The 20,973-nt window shown below is 43.3% G+C and overlaps 1 protein-coding gene across 2 annotated transcripts; it reads left to right on the forward strand.

Annotated features, from left to right (window-relative positions):
* Positions 1-20,888, forward strand: jakmip1 (janus kinase and microtubule interacting protein 1). 2 transcript variants are annotated; one of them, XM_047585117.1, is made up of 23 exons: positions 1-417; positions 6,473-6,810; positions 7,254-7,586; positions 7,900-8,061; positions 9,532-9,744; positions 11,028-11,141; positions 11,402-11,548; positions 11,780-11,929; positions 12,952-13,005; positions 14,252-14,380; positions 14,514-14,642; positions 14,760-14,843; positions 15,744-15,806; positions 16,298-16,396; positions 17,308-17,409; positions 17,504-17,557; positions 17,644-17,709; positions 17,911-17,979; positions 18,096-18,173; positions 19,094-19,303; positions 20,313-20,378; positions 20,540-20,616; positions 20,717-20,888. In XM_047585117.1, exons 2-22 carry the CDS (start codon positions 6,655-6,657, stop codon positions 20,588-20,590), a joined length of 2,529 nt encoding a protein of 842 aa, XP_047441073.1. In that variant the 5' UTR covers positions 1-417; positions 6,473-6,654; the 3' UTR covers positions 20,591-20,616; positions 20,717-20,888. The 2 variants fall into 2 exon arrangements, with proteins under 2 accessions (XP_047441073.1, XP_047441075.1); XM_047585119.1 differs by lacking the exon at positions 19,094-19,303 and having other exon boundaries at positions 3-417.
* Positions 20,889-20,973: the final 85 nt, after the last annotated feature.

Consider the following 20,973-nt stretch of genomic DNA (forward strand, 5'->3'; position numbering starts at 1 on the left):
CACTTCATTATATAAATATATATGTATATTTTTTTTAACACCGAAATCTATAGGAAAGGATGACGTAGCTCGTGTGTGTATATGTATGTGTGTGTGCGTGTGGGCGTGGAGAATAATGTCAGCGTGCGGCGCGAGAGGAGGGGAAGCCTGGAGCTGCTGGTAGCTCGAGGAGGGTAACACTGCTGTCAGTGGCGGAAACCAGCTGCAGCTGATGTTACCTGCATGGAAATGTGTTTTAATGTCAGACGGACAGACGCAGTTTGCGGTTAGCGTCTATCTCGGCATCTTTAGAGTGCACGAGGTGAGTTAATTGAGCTCCACGCCGAAGCCCTGCCTCCCTTCCTGGATGAGAAGCAGCAAATTAGTCAGCGGCTTCTCAGCATCGGGCCACTTGTGACCACTGAGCCTCCATTTCAGGTAAGTTTTGCTCGGCGGTTAAGCCTTGACAACTTCTGGAAACCAGTTTGTAGTCTGTGACAGGCGGTGAGCTGCCATGACACACGTCGGACATCCGCGTTTCATCAGCTATCGGCGCGGCAGCGGTTTCATCGTTTGTGGATCTCGGTGTTAAGTCGGGGCTGCTCACAGTGACCGCGAACCCTCCCATGGACCCGCAGACGGATGGGAATGTGTAGTTTGGGCTTTACCCTTTAACTAAACAGGAAGCATGGAGCGTGATGATAACGTTAACCGACGCGAGTTATTTAATATTCCAACGTTTTAGTGTCATCCTCCTCCTTATCTCGTGCGTTTAGCTTCTTTCCGTACCCGGTGCAAAGGGAGGCCCCCTTCGCTGAGACCACATCGGTCCGTGCTCACACCACACCACACCACAGCAACACAATTTCAGCGGTTTGCACAGAAATGTCAACACGCGAATGCAAGGACACCCGTCCTTCTTTGGCTGGAGGATGCTGCAGCTGCAGCCCCACGCATGTCGCCGTGGGGTGTGGTTGGCAAGCTGGACAAACAGGCTGTCAGCGGAGTTAAAGAGCTCCCACCCTCCAGCAGCACCCTACTCTTTAATCTCCCATTTGACAGCTCATTTAAGGGGCCATCCACCTCGCTCTAAGCCCTGCCAAACATCCCCAGCATATTCCCCCCCAACACAGCAGCCCTGTGCCACGCATGCTTCCTGTCTGTCTGCTGTGTTCTAACCAGCAGGGACTCCTGTTTGTCATAACAGCCATGAGGCTCGTAAATCTGCCCCATGTGGACAGCTAACATGTGTTGCACACTCACCTCTATTTGATCAAAAATATCACGCATGCCGTCCCGGGTTGTTAGCTGTGCCTAAGAAAGGAGACGACTCATGCAGGCGTAAATTTTAACATTTTATTTCCGAGTTGACATCTTTTCTGTGATCACATCTGTGATTGAACGCACGTCACAGCATCAACCCTGCAGACTTTCTCCTCGCTCCTCTCCATCTGTCTTAATTAGGATACATCATATTGTTGTTTTCCTTATCCTAATGTGACAGGGTGCTATACGAGAACAGCCCTGGTGCTCTACTTCCTCGTAACGCTTACAATAAAATATGAGTTCACTCTGACGGCAATGCCATGATTTGATAGAGGACATGAGGTTATTATCACTGCTAACACACACACACACACACAAGCACAGAGGCCATCCATGCAAAACCTGCACATATAGTTGCTACTGCATGCAATACATTAGACCAGAGCCTGAGCAGTAAAACTAGTGACATCACGCGTGTGTTACAGAGACGCAGAGTCACGTAGATGCATGTTTATCTGTTTGGGTCGACTAGACATTGGGGTCAGTAACTTGTAGCTACTCTGCTGGCATAGTACTTTTTAGGTCATATGCTTCACTAATGTGACTCTTGGCTGAGTTACTTAACCTCTCAATGGGATCCTTGCAGTGTCTTAAGTGTGTCTCCAGACTGCGGGTGTGTGTGTGTGTGTGTGTGTGTGTGTGTGTGTTTGCGTGCGGACATCGGAGGGATGTCTGGAGTGTGGCCAGACCTGTTCTGACAATCTGCTGATGCTGATATAAGTGCTAGGAGAAGGTATGTGTGTGTCTGTGTGTATGCTGAGGCATGGCAACAACTGTGCAGTATTAACAGGAGTTTAAATTAGATTAATATAAGACTGTACACACCTTCATTATTGACAGGTCACCTCACCAGAGAAGTGAGTCTTTGTTTTAACTCCCATTGTTATTGGACCTTTATGTCTCACTGAAGTCTAGTCAATGTGTGACTATTTGTGAGTGTGTGTGTGTGTGTGGTCTGTCTAGCTTTTAGGAATTCCCTTTGTAAAAGTGTAATAAGCTGGTGGCCATTTGAAAGGCGTCAGTGTTCTTCACATGTCCGCTAACGTCAAGCCATTAGCTTTTGAAGTGCATCAGAATATATTTTCATATCACATACAGATCGTAACAATTATACTGCGTATCATAATATTTTTGTGGTTTCTCATCATTGTCATTATGTCAAAATATTTGTATATCTTTTTGCAAACTTAGTTTTGCATATGTCCATGAAAAACAGGTGTATTGCACCAGTGCCACTACTTATGCAAAGTACACAAAGTACAGTGCACATTTAATGTCTTCATTTGATGCAGTTTCACTGGTAGCGTGACCGAGCGGTCTAAAGCGCCGGATTAAGGCTCCAGTAGTATGAATGATTAGGTTAGATTGAACTTTGCCATATAATTTATGTGTGGAAATAACTTTGTTGCATAAAGAAATGAATGGATGGGTCAAGCAACAGGAACTGTAATTTCCCCACGGTGGGACATTACGCTACAATTACAGGATTAAATTGTTATTATTATTTTTATTATTATTAATACATTTTTTGATTGCAGCTTCATCAAAATAAGCTGTGATCAACTTTGTGATGGTTATGTCACATTGTGCAAATCCTTTAACTGGGACGATGCTCAGTCGATTAATTGAAAATCAAATAATTATTACTTGCAGGCCCAGAGGAAACAAAGTCATTCATAACCGTAGGGTAGGATGAGGTGAATAGGAAATAGGAAAAACACTCCAGTTTGACTTACTAGGCTGCGATCCCATATCTGTTTATTGCCAGCTGGTTCTTTGCAAGGATTCGCAAGGGTTTCTTGTTTCAAATGATCACAACTATCTCCAGCTGTTAAAGTAGCTTACTGTAGGCAGCTAAGAGGCTCAGACCACTGTCTGCTCTGCTGTCAGTGACGTCTATTGCAAAAGAGATCGGTACCAAAAAAACCTCAAAACATTTTCGCGTTCTTCAGTTACAGTAAATGCTACAAAAGAGGTAAACCGAAGCCTGCTGTAACCCTGTAATCATACACAGGCCTTTCCTCAGGGAGTTATGAAACTACCTGTACGTTTGTCACACTCGGTGCAGCCTGGTTTGACAGGATCGAGGCCGAAACGTTGGGCTGTGCTAGCCAGGTTCAAGGTCAAGTCTTTAGATTATGCATCGGCTTCTGCATGCTGTATTAATTCAGCACTCCTTAAGTTAATCTTAATTGTGAAACTCTTTCGTCACCACTTCTCTCTTTCATAACTTATTTAGCTCTAGTGTTTTCTGTAAACCGATCCCCTCACTGCTACGTCCGCTGCGTTTAAAAAAGGCCTCGATTTCTGTTGGCATATTTTTATTTATACAACTTATTGCAACATATGACTAGTGACTGATTTCATGAGTCATAGGCGTTTTTTATTTTGTTGACGATGTGGGGTTGCATCATCTCTTTGTGGTTGACAGGAGGGATGAACCCCCCCCGCTGTCAGTTTTTATCTGTTGTAATGTTTTCTTCCCACTTTAAGGCTTTCAGTCGCAACTATTTATACTTGGAGTGGATGAGGCGATTAAAGATCTATACCCTGCGCTGGCTTTTGTTTGCGTCTGTGAACATTACATGCCTGTTAGCTTTTCGGTGCCCTTGTAAAATTTTCCAGTTTCCCATATAACATTCCTGGTTCTCGCTGATCTATAAACTTTGGGATTTAGTGCCTGGTTGCCAGCTTGGGAACATGTGGCTCTGGGAGGCTTTGTGGGGACTGTGGGAGGTTGATGTCGTTGTGTCTGGGCGTCTGTTGGTTTCACTTGAAATCTGAAATTGTGCATGTGAAACTAGAGATATGCAGTGAATCCCATGTCAACTGTGGGTTAGTTTCTGTGTTTCAAATTACACGCTCCGAAGGAAAGAAGGCTGATAATAACTGTGGTGTAGACTGTCTTAGATTAGCCAGTGGTCCCTAAGAGATTATTTAAGAAAAATTGACATGCATCAAATCGGTGAGGAAGAAAGCGTTGCATTCAGATGTCAGAAGAATAAGCATCAACGCCTTCTTGCGCTTGTGAAACCTTCATGCCTCTCAGCCATTTCAGCTTGGGTACACCTGGTGTCAGATAATGGCACGGACGTGTATAAACACGCTGAAAGCACTGGCAGGACAGAAAATGTAGAGAAATCTTTTTTTTTTTTTTTTTTGGTTCTAGTAAATCGTACGTGCAGCTTCCGCTACACACGCTTGCCCATCAAGTCTGTTGAGCTGCTATAAATAAATGCATGTTTGTTGCTGTTGTGAATGAGCGTGGACATCTTTTGTTGCCCGTGTGAATATGTGTCAGCTGTATCTGTCCCTAGTTGTTCAGCTCAAGTCCCGGAGAATGCACGCTTGTGTCAGTGCTCTCTGTGTGTGAATGATCCCCCCCCCCCCTCCCTCCTCCTTCTGTCTCCGTGAATGAGAGAGAGCTCAGTAACATCACCATGCCAGCAAGTGGGGGCTGGAGAGATGGAGAGAGGTTAGGGAGTATAAGAGGAGATGGCTGAAGGTTTGTTTGTGTGGTTGAGGTCTGTGTGTTATTTCCCACTTATCTGCCTCTCTCCTATAGGCTTAACCCCCCCCCCCCCCCAACCCCCACCCCCCACCCCTCATCCACACTGGTTCCCAGCATTAGTCTGTGTTCACGGTGTAAAGATTCATGTGGAAGAAAGCTTCCTTGCCCTCCAGCATCAGTGCATTTCAGCCTTTCAGTCGACCTCGACTCAGAAATATGACCAGATAACAAAGTCATGTGTTTGTGTGTGTGTGTGTGTGTGTGTTTTACAAAAATACAGCCCCGGTACGATACAACTGTATGCGGTGTGCGTGTTCGCCGTCTCAGCATATGTTTCGTATCCATCCTCCGTGAGTCTCCTCCTTCCCGTCATCCTTTGCCATGTGACGTTTAGAGAGAGCTAAGGGTTGCCTTGGTAACTATTTCTGCCATCTGTGTATGTTGTATGACTATTTGGCAGTGTGTGTGTGTGTGTGTGTGTGTGTGTGTGTGTGTGTGTGTGTGTGTGTGTGTGTGTGCGTGTAGAAAAAGATGGGGGCGCCGCCAGTCTCAGTGCTTCAACTCCCTCGTCGTTGCATTATTTATTTAATCGTCAGCAGAAAGACTGAAAGGTTACTGGGTTACAATTCGCTCCAAGACGAGATTAGAGGAGTCCACTTTCAGTGCCCTGAATGTGTGTCGTCGTAACACGTCTATAATAAAATATGCAAAGAAATACCTGCTGATACAACTGTCGTCTGCCCCCATATGGAAGGAAGGAGTGGGGAAGATAACTATCATTAATTTACAGCTTAGCCGAATGCTGTAACTGCTGACTGTTTTGAATATTGAATAATTGATATCAAGTAAAAATATCAAACATCTCTTGTCAGCTTCTAAAAGTCGGTGGCTTTGCTGCTTTTCTCAGTTTTATATCATAATTTCTATAAAAAGAAAACTAGTTCACTCTAAAGTAATATAGATCTTGCATTTGTCTTGTATTAACGACTAAAGTGGAAGGATTAAACGCCTGTACAGCAGATATCTGCTGTCTCTATTCAGTTGGTCCAAAGCGCCACAGCGAAATCAATCTATTTGATGTATTTGAAATGTATTTCAGGATGAAAAGGCGTCAAGTCCAAAATAACAGAAAAGTCAGACATCAACGAGTAGGGATGGATGATGCAAAGATTTGTAACTCAAACGTATGGCATTTCTCTGGGACTCCGTTAGAGCTGGCAGACGGCGTTAAGGTAGTTTTTAGTGATGAAGGAGCGCTGATACGTCACGAGTGTATTCTGGACAAGAACAAGTTATGAAATATTTGGACAGTTTCATGGAAGGATTAGTCTATAGAGAAATAAGGGTCCATTGAGATGACAGACACTGGGGAAGTTGGTGGCCAGACACATTTTCATGCACTGTGGAGCCTCTAAGTACAACCCAGGGACTGGAAGAGGACAGTGACAAATGGCCCACGTGTATATAGTGAGAAAAGGGCATTAGAGGACAGCGTTATTCCCTGAAATAGTCTTTTTTCCCCTGACTGTACTGCGTCATGTATCTCGGGCCCAGAGTATTGTACTAAGTAGTTTTGTGTAACCCAGTTTTTAGCACTGACTCATCCTTTTCCAACTTTTTTTCCTCTCTTCTTGCCTGATTGTCTTTCCCAAATAGAAACTCTCAACAACCTCTAGCAATGATGTAGAGGCTTCAGCGACATGATGATGATGATGATGATGATGACGATGGTGATGATGGTGATGCAGGGCCTTGCAGGGAGGAGGAGCAGCAACTGACTCCTCCGTTTTGCCACGTCCCGCGCTCTATGTCCGTCCAGATCGGGCGGCTGGAGTGCTATGTCATCGACCACACCCCCATCGGCTCAGCCCCCTAAGAAGGGACGGAAGCCGGAGAAGTCTGAGGTGATGGCTGATGCGGTGCAGGCCACCAACGAGGAACTGAGGAGCAAACTCATGGACGTCCAGATCGAGCTGCAGCAGGAGCGCGGCAAGGTGAGGAGGAGGAAGGAGGAAGGAGAGAAAGGAAAAGTTTACAAAACTGGTTTTGAAAAAGCTGTCGGGGCAGTTTGCCTCTCCTCGTCACCTGCTTGCCTTAAAACTCTCTTTCTGTGTGTCTGTATTCGGCGCGATCGTATTCGGTGAATTCCAAATAATGCAAGCCACACTTAAAGCAAACGCACTTTGTAAATGTATCAAAAGCATCTAAATATGAATGGAATTCACGTTGTACCCTCATTTAAAGCATCACGATAAAAGTCTATCTCCTGGTATTGTACATAACACGTTGTATTTTAAGCTGCCAGGATTTAAAGCAGAAACCTGTAAATTGACTCATTACTGTGCATCGCATAGTCTCAACAACTGACACACTGTGGAGTGTTTTATATAATGATGCCCACTTCACAGGACTATTATCATCTATTGTGTCTTCCCAGGTATGCAAGCTCCGCGAGCGGCTCCAGGAGCAGCGTCAGGCTCGGGAACTGGAGCAACACAAACACGCCGTGGCGCTCACCGACCTGCGTGCCAAGCTCCATGAAGAGAAGCTCCGTGACGTAGCTACTGCCCGTGAGGCCTTGGCCCGGCAGCACGAAGTGGAGCTGGCCCGGGCCATCAAGATCCGGGATACAGAGGTACAGAGGCTCCAGGGGCTTGTAAACGCACTGAGGGATGGAGCGGCCGACAAGCTCAAAAATGCTCTTCTCGGAGAGGCCAGGGAGGAGGCCAGGAGAGCCTTTGATGGAGAGAGGCTAAAGCTACAGCAGGAGGTAAGTTGTAGCATGTATATATATATATATGTATTTGTGTATGTGTGCTTTGGTTGTGTATGTGTCTGTGTTCATGTGTGTCTGTGTACACCTTTGTAAATTTGCTGCTGAAAAACAGGAAGCAGTGAGGAAAAGCCTGTTGCCAAGCTATTGTTTCACCGTGGGCTTCCTAGACAAACAGGGCATCGACCATTACAACTATTTAATGCTATAGAGCAAGTGTTTATAAATGCACGAATATCCGTCTCTTTGTTGTTCTTATTTTTAATCGTATTAATATTATCGTGTGTGTGTGTGTGTGGTGTGTTTTTAGATCCAGGAGCAGAAAACAGCCAGGAAGCAGGCTGAGGAGGCGCTGGCAAATGCTCTCCAAGCGGATAAAGCCAAAGCAGCCGATCTCCGCACAGCCTACCAACAGCACCAAGATGAGGTGCATCGTATTAAACGGGACTGTGAGAGAGACATCCGGCGACTGGTGAGACCACGTGAAGCTGGAAGACACATACTGGAACAAAATATAAATCTCTGTCTGTCTTTTAATTGGAGAATAGTAAATGGAAATCATGTTGGCATATTTTCCGGGAGTGTTCCTCGAACAGAATCTTCAAAATTTATTTACATTTGCTCATTTCCATTTAAACTTTTGAACAGTATTTTGTATTAAAATGTAGTTCAGTTACGACTTATTAAGATTTTAACTTAAATAAGATATAACTGAGGAGTTTACATGTCCTCCCTGTGTCTGCGTGGGTTTGTTCTGTGTACTCTGGTTTCCTCCCACTGTCCAAACACATGCTCGGGGAACGGATGATTCTAAATTCGTGTCATTGTGAATGGTTGTCTGTCTCTTTGTGTTAGCCCAGCGATTCACTGTCCAGGGTGTAACCCGCCTCTCGCCCATTGACAGCTGGGATAGGCTCCAGCCCCCCCCCCCCGTGACCCAAGCGGTTGCAGAAAATTAATGAATGAATGAATAAAGATATAACTGGACCATGTGGGTGTGGTCCGGCCTGGGAAAATCACAACTGTTATCGCTTAACATTTTTGTGTCCGGACTGGTGCAAAGGATAGACAGAAATCTCTCGACCAACACACAGAAAAGATTAATTTCTAAGAGACTGAGTCAGAAAAGAGTTTTTGTGAGACTTAAACATTTTAATATATACTGTAGATCATCACTCCTGGATGTCCCAGCATTGTTTTCTTAAAGTCTATCCTGAACATGTTTGAATATCACAAGCGCCCTCACACGCTGACATCTGTTACCCTGCTGCTGAAGTTCAGTTCGGGGCTCGGGGCTCGGGGCTTATCTCGTTGATGTTGAATGAAAGTTAGGAGCTAATTGCTCCAGTCAAACACACGTCTTGAGTTTATGTTCACCATCTGGCGCTTATCTGCAAAATCATCACTGTATACCTTCTCCTGTTAGTCATTAACCCCATTACACACAACAGGACTACAGTGACAGCCATTAGTGTTACTGAAGGAATGTATCAGAAAGGAAACCGAATGAGTAAAGCGTGATGATTGATGGAGAGCAGGCGGTGCAGGAAATACCGGCGCTAAATAACAAAATGCAGAGGGAAGTAGACATGGGAACAATTGTCAGAAGCAGGTGTGTGAATACAAAGCAAGAGCAAAGCTTCATGAATTAATCAGAGTGGAACACAACTTTTTAAAAGCTTAAACACTCTTAGTCTCATATTCTGCTCTCGGCCATCGGAGCAAAAAACTGTGTCTGATGTGGTGGGAAATAACGTTAAACAAAAGTTTGTACATTGATTGCACTGATGAACATGTTCCCATTACCAACATAACTTTCCGTAAGATTAAAACGTTGTCCTCAGAAGTATTCAGACCACACGTTATTGCTTATTGTGTTCACCTTCTGGATTCATGTGGGTCTTGATGGGTAACTGCTTGTTCCTGTTCCCCCCTCTCATAGATGGATGAGTTAAAGGCAAAGGACCGGGTGATGTGTGCTCTGGAGAAGGAGCTGGGGGCCCAGGCTGGCTACGCCCAAAAGCTTCAGCTCCAGAAGGAAGCCCTGGACGAGCAGCTGGGTCAGGTACGAGAGGCTGAGAGACAGAACCACGGCAGCCCCAAGAGAGAAGTGGTGCCCGGGCTGGGTGAGAACGCGGACCTGCTCAACAACCAGGTATATGCAGATTCACAAGCGTCCAGCTGTACTTGGAAGCACATTGAGATACACACATTCTCAAAACAGGACCAAATCTAGATGTGAAATTTATGGAATTTAACATTTTTTTAGCATTAGAAATTATATTTTTGTGACTAATGAGATAGATCAAAAAAGCAGAAGGACAGCACACACCAGCCTTGGTAAAACAAAAGTCGCACACTCGTAGCTCCGATGTTGAAAGTTGGGATTACCCTGAAGAAGACCTCCAGGTCAATCTTCAGTCATGCCTGCAGTTTTTTCTCTTTAAAATAATCCTGACTTTCAACATTGGAGCTACGAGTGTGCGGCTCCACTGTCTTTTGTTTCTCTAATGAGATAGATGACACATTTATATAGCATATATTTGCTTTCTAAAGTATTTTTCTAAAGTTTTTTTTACAAAATTGTAAAAGAAAATATCACTGACATTGAACTTCTGCAATTTTGTGAGTTTTTTTATACAGTAAAAAAAAGATGAAGGGCCATTTAATTTCATAGTCACTGTGCGTACAGCCTGAACACATTGACAGTACTTTTACATGCATGTGAAAAAAAGAAATTATTGCCTTAATCCGGCTAGATCTGAAGTGCATGTGAACACGTTACTCCGACTAAAATCTGAGTTTTCTTTATCCGATTAAGACACCAGGATAATGAGATTGGAATTCGGTTTTCTCTGGCATGTATACGCTTAATCAGACTACAACAGAATAATGCGTGTGCGCATGCTCCACAACCTGTGACCCCGGTCGCAGAAGAAGAAGAAGGAGGTAAACAGAGCCGGTCTGAGGGACAGCGCACATCTTATCTGCACCAGAAGTAGCGCACACATTACATATGAGGTTTAAAAAAATGTTCTATTGTTTGAAATGCCGGGCTGCCGCATGAATGACTCTTGTTAATTATATGACGTAATAGGTCAACTGGAAAACAAGCCGTATTAACATGGTATTAACCTGCTGAAAAGACACATATCGCCACCTAGTGTGGAGGAGGAGAACATGTTTCCATTACTTATTCGACTTTCTCCACTGCATGTAAACAGGGACGAGGACTGCAGTCAGAAAGTTGAATTTCGAGCATAAAGCTCTGCATGTAAACGCACTGACTATGAAATGCCAACTCATCTGTGATCCCATCACCTCCCCTTTCCTTATCGTCCGTATTCATTTCCATTACCTGCCTGTCTATCTGCCTGCATGTTACCCTTTTTTCAGTTTTTGTCTTCCTCCTCTTCTCCTCTGGCGCTTGCTCAACAGGAGGTGGAGGAGCGTGACATGAGGAGGTTCCAGCTGAAGATCGCAGAGCTCCACTCGGTCATAAGAAAACTGGAGGACAGAAATGCACTGTTGGCAGACGAGAGGAATGAACTAGTGAGGAACACACATGCAGAAGTACATACATGCAATGACTACAGGCATGCACAGACAGCAGTAGTCCTACTGAATAGAACAAATATACACATATGAAAACTGATAAAGAAGACTAAATGCCTATGAAACATGCATTACACCCTTTTATGAGGTTTACCAGCCTTGTTCTAGTCTCTCCCCCTCAAGATGGAAATTGTGTCACAAGAAGTCAAGACCTAAGATTACAGTGGTTCCCCTCCCTGTTTCCTTCCTCTGTGCAGTTGAAGCGGGTGCGAGAGGCAGAAAGCCAAATGAAGCCCATGTTTGAGAAGAACAAACGGCTGTCCAAGAAAAATGATGACCTCCTGTTAACACTCCAGCGCATGGAGGAGAAACTGAAAAACCTTAGCCGTGAGAACGCAGAGATGGTGAGAAGCCCCATCATGTGTTTGCCTTACTCTAATTTCTTTTTATTAACTGAAAATAAAATCAAAGTTCAAGTGTCACTAGGACATGGTAGATATTTTAGTTTTATAAAGTAGGTGAATTGAAATTAAATCTGAGCTTCACTGTGGGTCTTATTCACGACCTCTAGTGGCTGTTTCGGGAAAAGCATCGGACCTAATCGATATCAGTTTTTTTCTGTTTCCCTTAAACAGAAGGAAAAAGTGTCCACCTCTCGGCCGCCCTCACAGCAGCAGCGGCCGAGCTCCCTGACCGACCTGAGCCACGCCCACGAGGAACAGGAAGTGGAGTTCCTCAAGCTTCAGATAGCTGAGCAACGTGCCATCATTGATGAGCTCACGCAGGTCAGGAAAACCAGCGGGGTCACATGCATGTTATATATTGAAGAAGAAATCCATCACTTCTATATGGTTTTAAAATGTAATGTATAGACTCAAGGATTCAAGGATTTTTGTTTCTCATTCGCATCCATACAGAAGCATGACATGGGATGAAATTGCGCACTCAGGACCCGGATTATTACCTATAGTAACAGTAATATATAGATACTAAGTAAACAGTATGGATGTAAATAAACAAAATGAATAAAAGACAAATAAAGTAGAAATATAAATAAAAACGGTAACAGAGCAGCATGAATTGTGCAAGATGTGCAAAACATTGGGTTGTGCAAATCACACAGCTTCACCAGAAGCTTCTGGTTCAGTCTTACTTCTCCCTGACAGTGTAAATATGCCTGGCAGACATTTTACCTTACCCGTACTCTGGTACGTCTCTATTTCAGCATCTATTCATGTAAAGGCTGTTGTGAGCAAGGTTCTTAACAAATGACTGAACTTGATTTATACTAAGTGGTGGTGTTTTTGTGTATTATACAGAGTCTGGCATTAATAGGATTATATATTTTTTTATGTTCTTTAGTGAATAAGTCTAGACTTCCATGTGTGGTTTTATTGTACATTACCCATAAACCCTTTCTCAGAAAATGAACAGTTTCACAATTTTTTTGTCAATTGTACACACCCCATTAATTCCTATATTATTATATTAGCCATATTACCTTTACAGGGGCATTGAACTAAAAGATCAGTTATTGTGTGTGGTGATATGTACTATTACTTTGAAAAGTTTGTTTGTTCTACTTCCATTGATAGCCTCATCAGTTCCCATCATGTGTATGACGTATGACTGCATTTTTGTTAGTTCATCTCAGTAATCAGTACAACTGAACACTGCTGGATGAGATGACATTTTCTGATGTTGTTTATGGATTTGTGTTATTGTAAAGCTCACAGGTTCCTGCATGTATCTCAGATGTGAGTCTTGCTCAGGACGAACTGCTCATCTGCTCTGCGTTTGTCTTTAGGAACGTGACCGACTGGTGAAGAAGAACAGGAGGAAACCGCTCAAGTTGTCAGAGGTAGGTGTCCACGAGTGATTTAACACATCTGTTAATCCAACAGTGTGTAACTAAGCAACTATCCTATCAGTGGTTGACTGATGCTTGAGTTTTGTTTTCAGTTGTGTGTCTGTGTGTTTAATTGGGCTCTGGGGACAATAATGACAGCCTCCCCCAGAGCTGGGAGCATCATGCTGAGCATGCGCTGTATGTTCCCAGAGCTAGTTGAAAATTATCATTATTAATGTTTTTTGTATTTAGTGTCATAGCACCTTTAATCCATATTTCACATAAATTTCAAGCTGTGTGCAGCGGTTCATGACTTTGTTTGTCAGTGTGAATGATGAAGGCAAAGGGATGATGGTTTCTAATTGGGTGACATAACAGTGTTTGAAAAAAATTGCTGTGGTGCGTTTCTTTGAGTGTGCATGTTTAGTCTAAAACCGTCAGGGGACGTTTTAGAGTCTGCGGTGTTGCTAGGAGGAGGAGGAGTTTGTAAACGAAGGATACACATTTTCTCTCTTGCTGGAATCAATTTGTTATCTTGGCAAGTTTGAGGGCGCAGCACAAGGTTGGGTACCACAGCTCGGCTTTTGGATCCGCACCTGGAAGTTGCTCACTTTATGGGAATTTAAAATTCACCTAGAAATTTGTGTCTCTTTTTGGGAATTTGAAGCAGATGCAGAATACATGAGCTGAGAGATCAAACCAAGGAGCCTGGACTTTTACTTTTTCCCTAGGAGTAGTTATATTGTAACCGGAAACTTTATTGTCTGCTTTTCCATTTTGTGCCGGAGTGAAAAAAAAACTAAAGCAGTGGTTCTTTTTGGACATTACTGGAGACCTACGGTGCACCGTGGCCACAATATAAAAGACAGATATTGAAAAAGATTGTTTCATAGTTGGGTGTTTTTGATCTAGTAGCAAAATGACAGAGTATATTCTCCTCATCCTTTATTTCTCTTCCTTCATTTGTCTGTGTGCCCTAGTCTGCCTTTATTTCTCTGGTTGCCAGGAGATGACTTATAAACACGATGGTAAGGACTCTGTGGGTTTGGAAAAGTTGATAGCAAGAAAAAGAAATAAGAACGCATACTGAGATAAATGAAATAAATGATGGTGTGACGGTAGCTGTAACCATGTTGGATTAGGCAAAGATGTATTGAGTTTAGATGTAATGTGAAATGTAATGTAATATGTTAACATGGTATATGTTTAGATTTCAGATCAATTTACATTGTGTATCCATTCATTCTGGTGTCTGCAGAGGCCTGTTGTGGAGACATATTTTGGATTTGATGAGGAGTCGGTAGGTTCTGAGACGTCCTCTCTGACCTCTTACAACACTGACCTCACTGACCGCACACCTGCTACTCCAGAGGAGGATTTGGAAGAGGTAAAATGAATATATATATATATATATGTACAGATGAAATTAACTGACTATAAGGAAACAAAATACGGAGTGAAAAATGTTTTACAGATTAAGAGGATTATGTAAAGATGAACGTTCCTCTGTTATATCACAGAGTGTTTCCCGCGAGGAGTCGGAGCTTCGTTTCCGTCAGCTCACAAGAGAGTACCAGGCTCTGCAGCGGGCCTATGCCCTCCTGCAAGAACAGGCCGGGGGCTCTTTGGATGCTGAGAGGGAGGCTAGGGTTTGTATTTGTCACCATTTGAAAAAATGGCGTACCCTCATGATTTTCTCAGTCCGTTCTTCTATTGTCTGCCGGATTTGCACCCAAGTCCCTGATGGCCAATCTTCCCTCCCACAGACACGTGAGCAGCTGCAAGCAGAGCTCAGCAGCTGCCAGGCCAAGATTGTTGACCTGGAGAAGGCCCTGGCCGAGAGGGGGCAGGTAATAAAGACGAGGGACGGGGACAGGAGCACACTGGTCCTGTCCTTGCTGGCCCTCCTGCATGTCTGTCTGGCTGCTGTGTTCCTGGGCTGGCGCTTTTCTGACCAGGTCTTCCGCAGAATCCTGTGATGTCACTTGGTGCATGTGTGACGTCGCAGCTCTGCGCCTGCATGTCTCTGCTTCACCCTCTGTGCTTACTCTCGGTGGTGGTGTTTCTCAGTGGGTCCTTCTGTGAGGAGGCTGAATCCACTCATGAATAGACGAACACACGAGATCTCTTGATCCGGATGATGTACTCTCTTTCTGTCTTTCTAAACAGAAAATACACTATTATCAGTTGATTTTGGTCATTGAATCGATGTGTTGAATAAAATTATTGTCAAAAATAAGAACAATGTAACAGATTGAGCACCTTAATTATTACCTGAGCATCATGAGAAACACTGAAATATAATGCTGAGTGCACATCATTATTCCTAATTTAATTTGTTGTGGGGTTTTGTTTGTGTTACCGCATGTTGCTGTCCCACTGTGGCTTGATCTGTCTCTGTTATTCTGATTTGCTGCTCTGCAGTTTTTTCACCTCAGACTGCCTCCCTTTCCTCCTGTTACTGTAAACTCTTGTTGACAGTGATTGCAGTTCTTTTGCCTCTGTTGTCTCAGGAACAAGCTTAATGTCTCTGGATCAATAAACTTGTGCCACTGCCACTCCGTTCCTGTCGTTTTGTGTCCGTGTCGCAATTGCAAGTGTTGTTTAGAGAGGGTCACTAGGCAATAGGCTGACTGGCTGTGCTGCTGACAGCTTTGCTCATCACACCCACTCATCGGGGACCCTTTCTTCCATCTCCTGTTCCTTCCAGTGTAATTTCTTGCTGATGTTGTGTTTGGTTGTTATGGCAGGATTCAAAGTGGGTGGAGGAGAAACAGTACTTGCTCAGGACAAACCAGGAACTGCACGAGAAGGTACATTGCATTAGCCTGTACTCACTCACACCAAGATCCCGTTTGCATCTTCAATACCAGTTGTGATGCTGTACTTGTCTGGTGTGTCAGTAAATACTACAGTTTACGCTCCTAGACACTTGACTTTGGGAAATCTAAATTATTTTTTCCCTAAATCCTTTTCCCACTTCAACAAGTTTAACATATTGAAGAGGAAATTCCAATATTGAGACACATCTTAATACTTTTTAGATTAGCTGTAGATGCTTTCAATTAGTTATTAAATAACTAAACCTAGAGTCAACTTTTACTGTTCTCTTCACCTCTCAGTGTTTTAGCCTAAATCTGTGTGCAGAAGTGAATTAAAAGTAGAAAATAGTATTATTGAAATTGTATTATGCTTACTAATTTAAATTAACTGTACTATGACATCTCTGGGACATCCACTGTCTTCAGGATTTACTTGTACCCCATGTTTAGTTTGTGTAACAAAGATGTGTTTGTGTCTGCAGATGTGTGCGTTGCAGCAGGCGGAGTCGCGGCTGCAGGCCGAGGTCCAGGACGCTCGGGACCAGAACGAGCTGCTGGAGTTCAGGGTGCTGGAACTGGAAGTAAGAGAGTGTACCAACATGAAAATGTCACCAGGAGGCGAAAACAACAGTCTCAGCTCCAGACGCAAGACTTACATACAGTGACTCACCAGGCAGACATGCATACCATCATACACACTTCTCAGTTCTTCACTGTATGCATCTGTGTTTCCTTGTTTTTTTTTGCATGGCAGCTGTGTGCATAACCCCTTCACTCGACTGGAATTTTTTTTAATTGAGCGAATGTGTTGAGATGAATATAATTTTGAATGAAATAAAAATATATTTAAGTTCACCACCCATTTCCATATTTGTTTGTTTTGCCTCTCATTTGTGCATGTCCTCCTCTGTGTAAACGTTTTCCATCAAATAAAAATGGAAAATGGAAACCCAATACAGCACTGAATAATGTCATTTAGGTATTTTATTCAATTATTTATTTATTCATTTATTATATGTTTTTAATACTGAGGTTAGCAGTATACATACATACTATACTGAAAGAAGGTTTTTACACATAAATAAATCAGCAAAAAGTACGGAACCACTTGACACTTTTATTAGTCCTTTCTCCATCTGTTGAAGTTTCAGTTCTTTCTCCGTTTAAGCAGAATTATATGGCACCTTGTTAATTTTGAGTTGGAGCATGTCTTCCCGTTGGTTTGGTCTGTGTATATTTTGAATCTATTAGTTTGCACCTCCCACATTTTGGCAGATCCCGACCATGTGTTCACTGTCATGTAAGTAAATCCCTTATTCCCTCTCATTTCACTGTCCATATACTGTCATTGAGAGTTAGCACCATGTCTCCTTGCTGCTCATTACCACCAATACTTGACAAATCTGCAGGACTTAGAGAAATGTTATTTTGGCTGAACACGTGACACATATTCATGTGTATGCTGGTATTAAAATGGTGCGTACTCCTGTAGGAGAGGGAACGCAGATCTCCTGCCCTCAATCTTCACATGTCTGCGTTCCCTGAGAACAGCAGCAGTGCCCTGCAGATCTACTGCCACCAAGAGGGAGTCAAGGTGAAAGCACTCTCACAGCTGACGCACCGTTTACTTCAGGGTTATTATCTCTGTCGATATCATGTCCTCTGTGTCCTGGTTTTGAACTCCGCAGGATGTAATCATTCCTGAGTTGATGAAGAAGTTGGATATTCTGGGGGATAATGGGGTGAGTTTGAGCTCATTGTCGGATGAACAAGAGATCCAGTAGTTTAAAGCTGAACTTCACCTGATTGTTGATTTATTTTTCCGTAGAATCTTAGAAATGAAGAGCAGGTGGCCGTGATCCAGGCAGGGACGGTGATCTCACTCTGTGAAAAGGTGAATGGAAAACCCCTCTGGTGTGTTGTGTTTTTACTGACACACTGTGGACACACGTTGCTACTGTATGACCGTTCATCGCTAATGTAGCCGCTGTATATGAGTTTTGTTTTGTTGCTAGATTTGTTAGATAAGGTAAAAATAATAATAAGGGAGAAATGTTAATTCCTCAACTTTGTGTTTCTTCCTCTGCCTCTGCAGTGGTTGAAGCAAATCAACAGCACAGAGGCCGCTCTCACACAGAAGATGATCGACCTGGAAAATGACAAGGTGAAAAATCCACTCACAAACACCCTCTTCAGAATTGTGAATTGATATGCTGCTGTTCTGATGTCTGATTTTGCATTCTCTGTTGTATATATACTGTTGTCGCCGTCTCGTTGCAGGAGCTGTTCAGTAAGCAGAAGGGGTTCCTTGAGGAGGAGTTGGACTACAGAAAGCAGGCTTTGGATCAAGCCTACATGGTACGAAGCCTGGAAGCAGTATTACACGGCGTTCCTGTGCTTTTCATATTAAAAATGTCCGGAACCAAGTTGCACATACAATATCTCACACATCGACTGAGGCGTGAAAGCTCACGATAAAGTGTTTCAGGGACGCAGACATGCGACGCTGTCATTTCAGCATGACACATAAACATTTGGCACCTCATGAAACATCATGAATGCAACATGCTCCATGAAGGTAAACAGTTTACCACGTTGGGATACTGCATCTTTTACCACTGAAGTCTAAATTATGTTCATGACAATAGACAATTGCCTGGGGTATTTGGCTGTTGTGCCAATCACCACTTTCTCTCTCTCATATACTACAAAATATGAATATGATGCATATATTTTTAAACTCCGTTCGAATCAAAGCTGAAGAGACTTCCAGACAAAATGGGTTTAATAGTTACCGTTAGTATGTGTTATTATAAATTATTCTGAAAGATCTCCCGTCCCACTGACAGAAACGGACTGTATCCAAACACAGAAGTCACACTTAAGACATTCTCCATGTAACCTAACCATTTTATTTCAGTCAATTTTGTGTTGGTTTGTTCACAGTCCCACCTGATATTGTGTTGGCAAAATCTTGGTGTTTACATGGTATCTGAGCACAACAGTTAACGAACTAAACACAGCTACCACGTAAAGATCGAGCCTTAGCGGCCCTCAATATTAGGTGTAACGGTGTTCCCAATGTAAGCCATGATCACAGTGGTGTGTGTGTATGTTTGTGTGCATATGTGTATCTGTCTGGGTGTGCCTCCATGTGTTCTTGTGCATGACTGTGTGTCTTTCTGCATGTGCATGTGCACGTGTGTGTGTGTCTGTGTGTGTGTGCGTGTGTGTGTGATTGTGTACCTGTTTGTATGTGTATGTGGCTGGTTGTGCAGAGGATCGAGGAGCTGGAGGCTACGCTGTATAGCGCTCTGCAGCAGGAGCAGCCGGCATGCCGGGCGGTGGCCGAGACGCTGACAGACAGACAGAGGGAGGAGCTGAGGCTAGCCGTGGACAAGCTGCGGCGTCAGATTCTCCGGCAGAGCCGGCAGTATGACAGTCAGATCTTACAGGAGCGCATGGAGCTCCTACAGCAGGCCCAGCAGGTAAGGCTCGAAAACGAACCCAGCCAGGTGGCTGAATCCCGTCCGCCCTCAATCTGAGACCCTGGTACCTGTCTGAAACGTCTGACCCCCACCAGACCTCTGGTTCTATCAAAAAGATGCAGTATCCCTGTGTGTGCTACCTCTAACTTCCTGTAAGTGTACATGTAACTGGAAGACTGAAAAGATGAGAGTTTGCGTGAGTGTGTGTGTGTCTGTGTGTGTGTGTGTCTCATTGTGATCTGTATAACCCCCACTCCTCCCTATCCCTCCACTCAGTAGCCCCCTCTCAGTGCTTTTACACCCGTGTCTTTTACACTGCGTTTCTCATTAATTACATCAACAACCACAGCATCTTAAACTCCATTTGAATCCGTTGTAACTCACTAACACAGTAACCTCTAACCACAGAACACATCAGTGCAACAAATTAATTATCAGCTGCTCACGCGATATAGGCGACTCATTAGATGTGTGTAACGATACAAATAAAGCACCTGTGCTACGTCACATAGACATTTAAGTCTGATAAAAATATGGAGCTTTTATTTACACACACACTTTTGCTTAGTTGAAGCATTTAGCATCAACCACAGATTAATTTGCAGGATGTTTATTTTTATTCAACAGGTTGTTGTTTTGGTGTGTAGTGTGTAGCTAGGTCACAGAGTGGGGATGCGTCTAAGCTGCTGTGTTAGAAACAAAGAGTCAATGAGGAGACCCCTCGGCTGTGGAGTCTCAAACACGGAGTCACTTCCACCGTTCACAGTTAAATCTGTCCTTTGGTTGCCATGGCAGCTCATTCTTTTCCAACACGGCTTCCATGGAGACAGAGGGCACGATGGGTAGACTTGAGAATAGTAGATATGTGAATAATTGGATCGCGGTCTCATTAACAGTTTTGTTTTTGCTCCCGACGACACGATTGTGTGAGATTCAGTCAAATGGTTTTGCCTCTTTGTGTGAACGGATTTTGTTTGACACGTTAACTGCTTCTGTCTCTGTGTTGCAGAGGATTAGAGAGCTGGAGGACAGGATTGACTTGCAAAAGAGACAAATAAAGGAAATAGAGGAAAAGGTACACACATGTGATTTGTTTCTTTCTGAGAAAACTTTCTTGACTTGCGTGGGAGGTTATATCTATTGTACTGATGCCGTGTATTACTTTAACTTTTTGACGCCCCTTTTCTTCTCTCTCTTTTCCGGCCTGTCGATTAAACCCCCTTTGTGTTCCTTTAGTTTTTGTTCCTCTTTTTGTTTTTCTCTTTAGCATTTATTCTTTGGCCTTAATAAAAATGACTGTGGAACCACATCAGGTAAAGCCATGCTTTCGCTGTATTATATCAGCATTTAAAACAGTTATGGTGCTGGCAGTGACACAATTATGAACAAAAAATATGTTTCCCTTTTTCTTAGGTGTAACGAAGCTGTGGAGGCAAGAGAGGATAAAACATAACCTAATTGTTTTTTATGCATTTGTAGACGGTTCATGAAAACCTTATGGCCTTTTTGATACACGCGCACTTTTGCAGAAGACCCTTAACTGGAATGCAAGTATATTTGAAATTTTAATAAATAACCAGATATAGATGAGAATAAAGTGAGTTTTATTTATAAGTAACATCTACTATAGCGACTCTTTCGCCTGGGACATAAAACCTTGACGCAAACAC

Source organism: Mugil cephalus, chromosome 5 (assembly GCF_022458985.1).
Source record: "Mugil cephalus isolate CIBA_MC_2020 chromosome 5, CIBA_Mcephalus_1.1, whole genome shotgun sequence".
NCBI lineage: Eukaryota > Metazoa > Chordata > Actinopteri > Mugiliformes > Mugilidae > Mugil > Mugil cephalus.

Excerpts from the sequence above, each read along its gene's own strand:
- jakmip1 (XM_047585117.1), top strand. The coding sequence starts at position 6,655 with ATGTCATCGACCACACCCCCATCGGCTCAGCCCCCTAAGAAGGGACGG. Across the intron at positions 11,142-11,401 it reads CAGACGAGAGGAATGAACTA|TTGAAGCGGGTGCGAGAGGC; the intron begins GTGAGGAACACA and ends TCCTCTGTGCAG. Across the intron at positions 14,844-15,743 it reads CCCTGGCCGAGAGGGGGCAG|GATTCAAAGTGGGTGGAGGA; the intron begins GTAATAAAGACG and ends TTGTTATGGCAG.